Here is a 1,772-nt window from a genome sequence, read left to right on the forward strand (position 1 = left end):
GTGCCAAAAACGTCCCAGCTAAAGAAGCACAGCACAGAGACAGCCCTGGGAGACAAAACGAGTCCAAAAGACCTAACGACACTCGCAGTTGTCTTTGTGGTGCCTGGATAGAACAAACAAACCCCTAGATATGTTCTAGCGAATTCTACAGCAGACCCCATCTGGTTATGGGTTACCTTTCAAAGAGTGCAGCCATTGGCCAGGGAAGAAGTGATGGTTTGTTGTCACGCCACAGATTTCCAAGGTGACTGGTCTTCCCCGTGTCAGGAGCTGCGGAGGGTGGGCTGCGGGATGGCACCCAGTCATGCCTCCACCATTTTGCCCTTGTCACTGTAACCTCACTGGGGGAATAGCAAACGCCAAGCTTAGTGCAGCCCTGACTTCAAACTGCTACTGTCAAATTTCATTATCATAAAAATTCGGTTCACAGGTTTATTTATTTATTTCCTTGCTGGAGGAAAAAATAAGGAAAAGCAAAGCGGAAAAAAACCCCTCAAACAAACAAAAAACCCCACCCCAATCACAGCCCAAAGCCCCAGGAAACACACGAAAAATAAACAAAGTAGGTCATGGCACGTCGGCCCTCAACTGTGCACACCTAACACGGAGCAGTGAGCGGTTAGGCGATGTCAGGGAAGCCGACACAAAAATCCCAGGAGCTCTGCCCAAGTCAGCTGCCGCACAGAGTGACAAATATCCCTGGCCACAGAAAACGGGGGATAAGCTGGAAATAGAAATTAAATTATTGACTCCCTGCCCAGGGGTCTGACCATCAGTGCAGCCTCCCACCTGGCTCTCCATTGCGTTTCCACCCAGTTGACCATTTGCATCCAGGAAGACAGGGCAGGGGGAAGCAGGCTCCAGAGAACCCCAAGGGCGAGGTGGCGAGGTGTAATTGTGTTACTTTCATTTTACCTGGTGGCCTTTGACTGTGTTTTCAACATCTTTGTGTCAGGGTGGAGCTGGAACCTGGCACTTTTACCTCCATGGATCCCCTAAACCTCTCTTGGTACAACAGTGACATTGGTGACAGGAACTGGAGCAAGCCACTCAACGAGTCCAGCGCGGACCAGAAGCCTCAGTATAACTACTATGCCATGCTGCTCACCCTCCTCATCTTCGTCATTGTCTTCGGCAACGTACTGGTGTGTATGGCTGTGTCCAGGGAAAAAGCCCTTCAGACTACCACGAACTACCTGATCGTCAGTTTGGCAGTGGCAGATCTCTTGGTAGCAACTCTGGTCATGCCGTGGGTGGTCTATCTGGAGGTAGGTGACCCGGTTTTCTTTTGCAGTCCAGAGTGTTTGAGGTGAGTGGGTAGAAAGAGGGACGGTTTAGCAGCCTGGGCATCAGCCATTTCAAGATGTCCTGAATAAAATTGTTTTAGATTTCCTAACAGTCTGATTTATCCAGGAAACGGACACGATAGTAGATGACAGGCTACCCTGAAATTACATTGTTGTTCAGGGGCCTGAATTACAGTCCAATTGCATTGGAAATCTGGCCTTTAAATAGAGGGATCAAGAGCAAAAGAACCCCAGATGTGTTTTCAAAACTACAGAGATGAACGGCTCATTCCCAAGCATAAAAACAAGTCTACAACAACGTCTAGGCTGTCACACTAATAAACTGCATCAAATAGTAATTAAACCCTTATTTCTGAAGGACTACAGTAGCGTCAACACTTATCTCATATTTGGGGCTACACCTCAGCAGTTGTTCTATCACCCAATGCCCCCACCCCACCCCACCCCCCGCCCCCGCCAAGAACA

General features: G+C 48.8%; 1 protein-coding gene across 3 annotated transcripts in view; it reads left to right on the forward strand.

Annotated features, from left to right (window-relative positions):
- The first annotated feature begins 964 nt into the window (after nucleotides 1-964).
- DRD2 (dopamine receptor D2) overlaps nucleotides 965-1,772 on the forward strand; it is a 7,951-nt gene continuing 7,143 nt past the window's right edge. For 2 of the 3 annotated variants that reach the window (XM_010138074.1, XM_010138072.1), the window contains exon 1: nucleotides 987-1,268. In XM_010138074.1, the coding sequence (XP_010136376.1) occupies nucleotides 987-1,268 (282 nt within the window). Of the gene's footprint in view, nucleotides 1,269-1,772 lie in introns of all 3 variants that reach the window. The other variant, XM_010138071.1, reaches the window with a different exon arrangement.

This window comes from Buceros rhinoceros, unplaced genomic scaffold, assembly GCF_000710305.1.
Source record: "Buceros rhinoceros silvestris isolate BGI_N320 unplaced genomic scaffold, ASM71030v1 scaffold15776, whole genome shotgun sequence".
NCBI lineage: Eukaryota > Metazoa > Chordata > Aves > Bucerotiformes > Bucerotidae > Buceros > Buceros rhinoceros.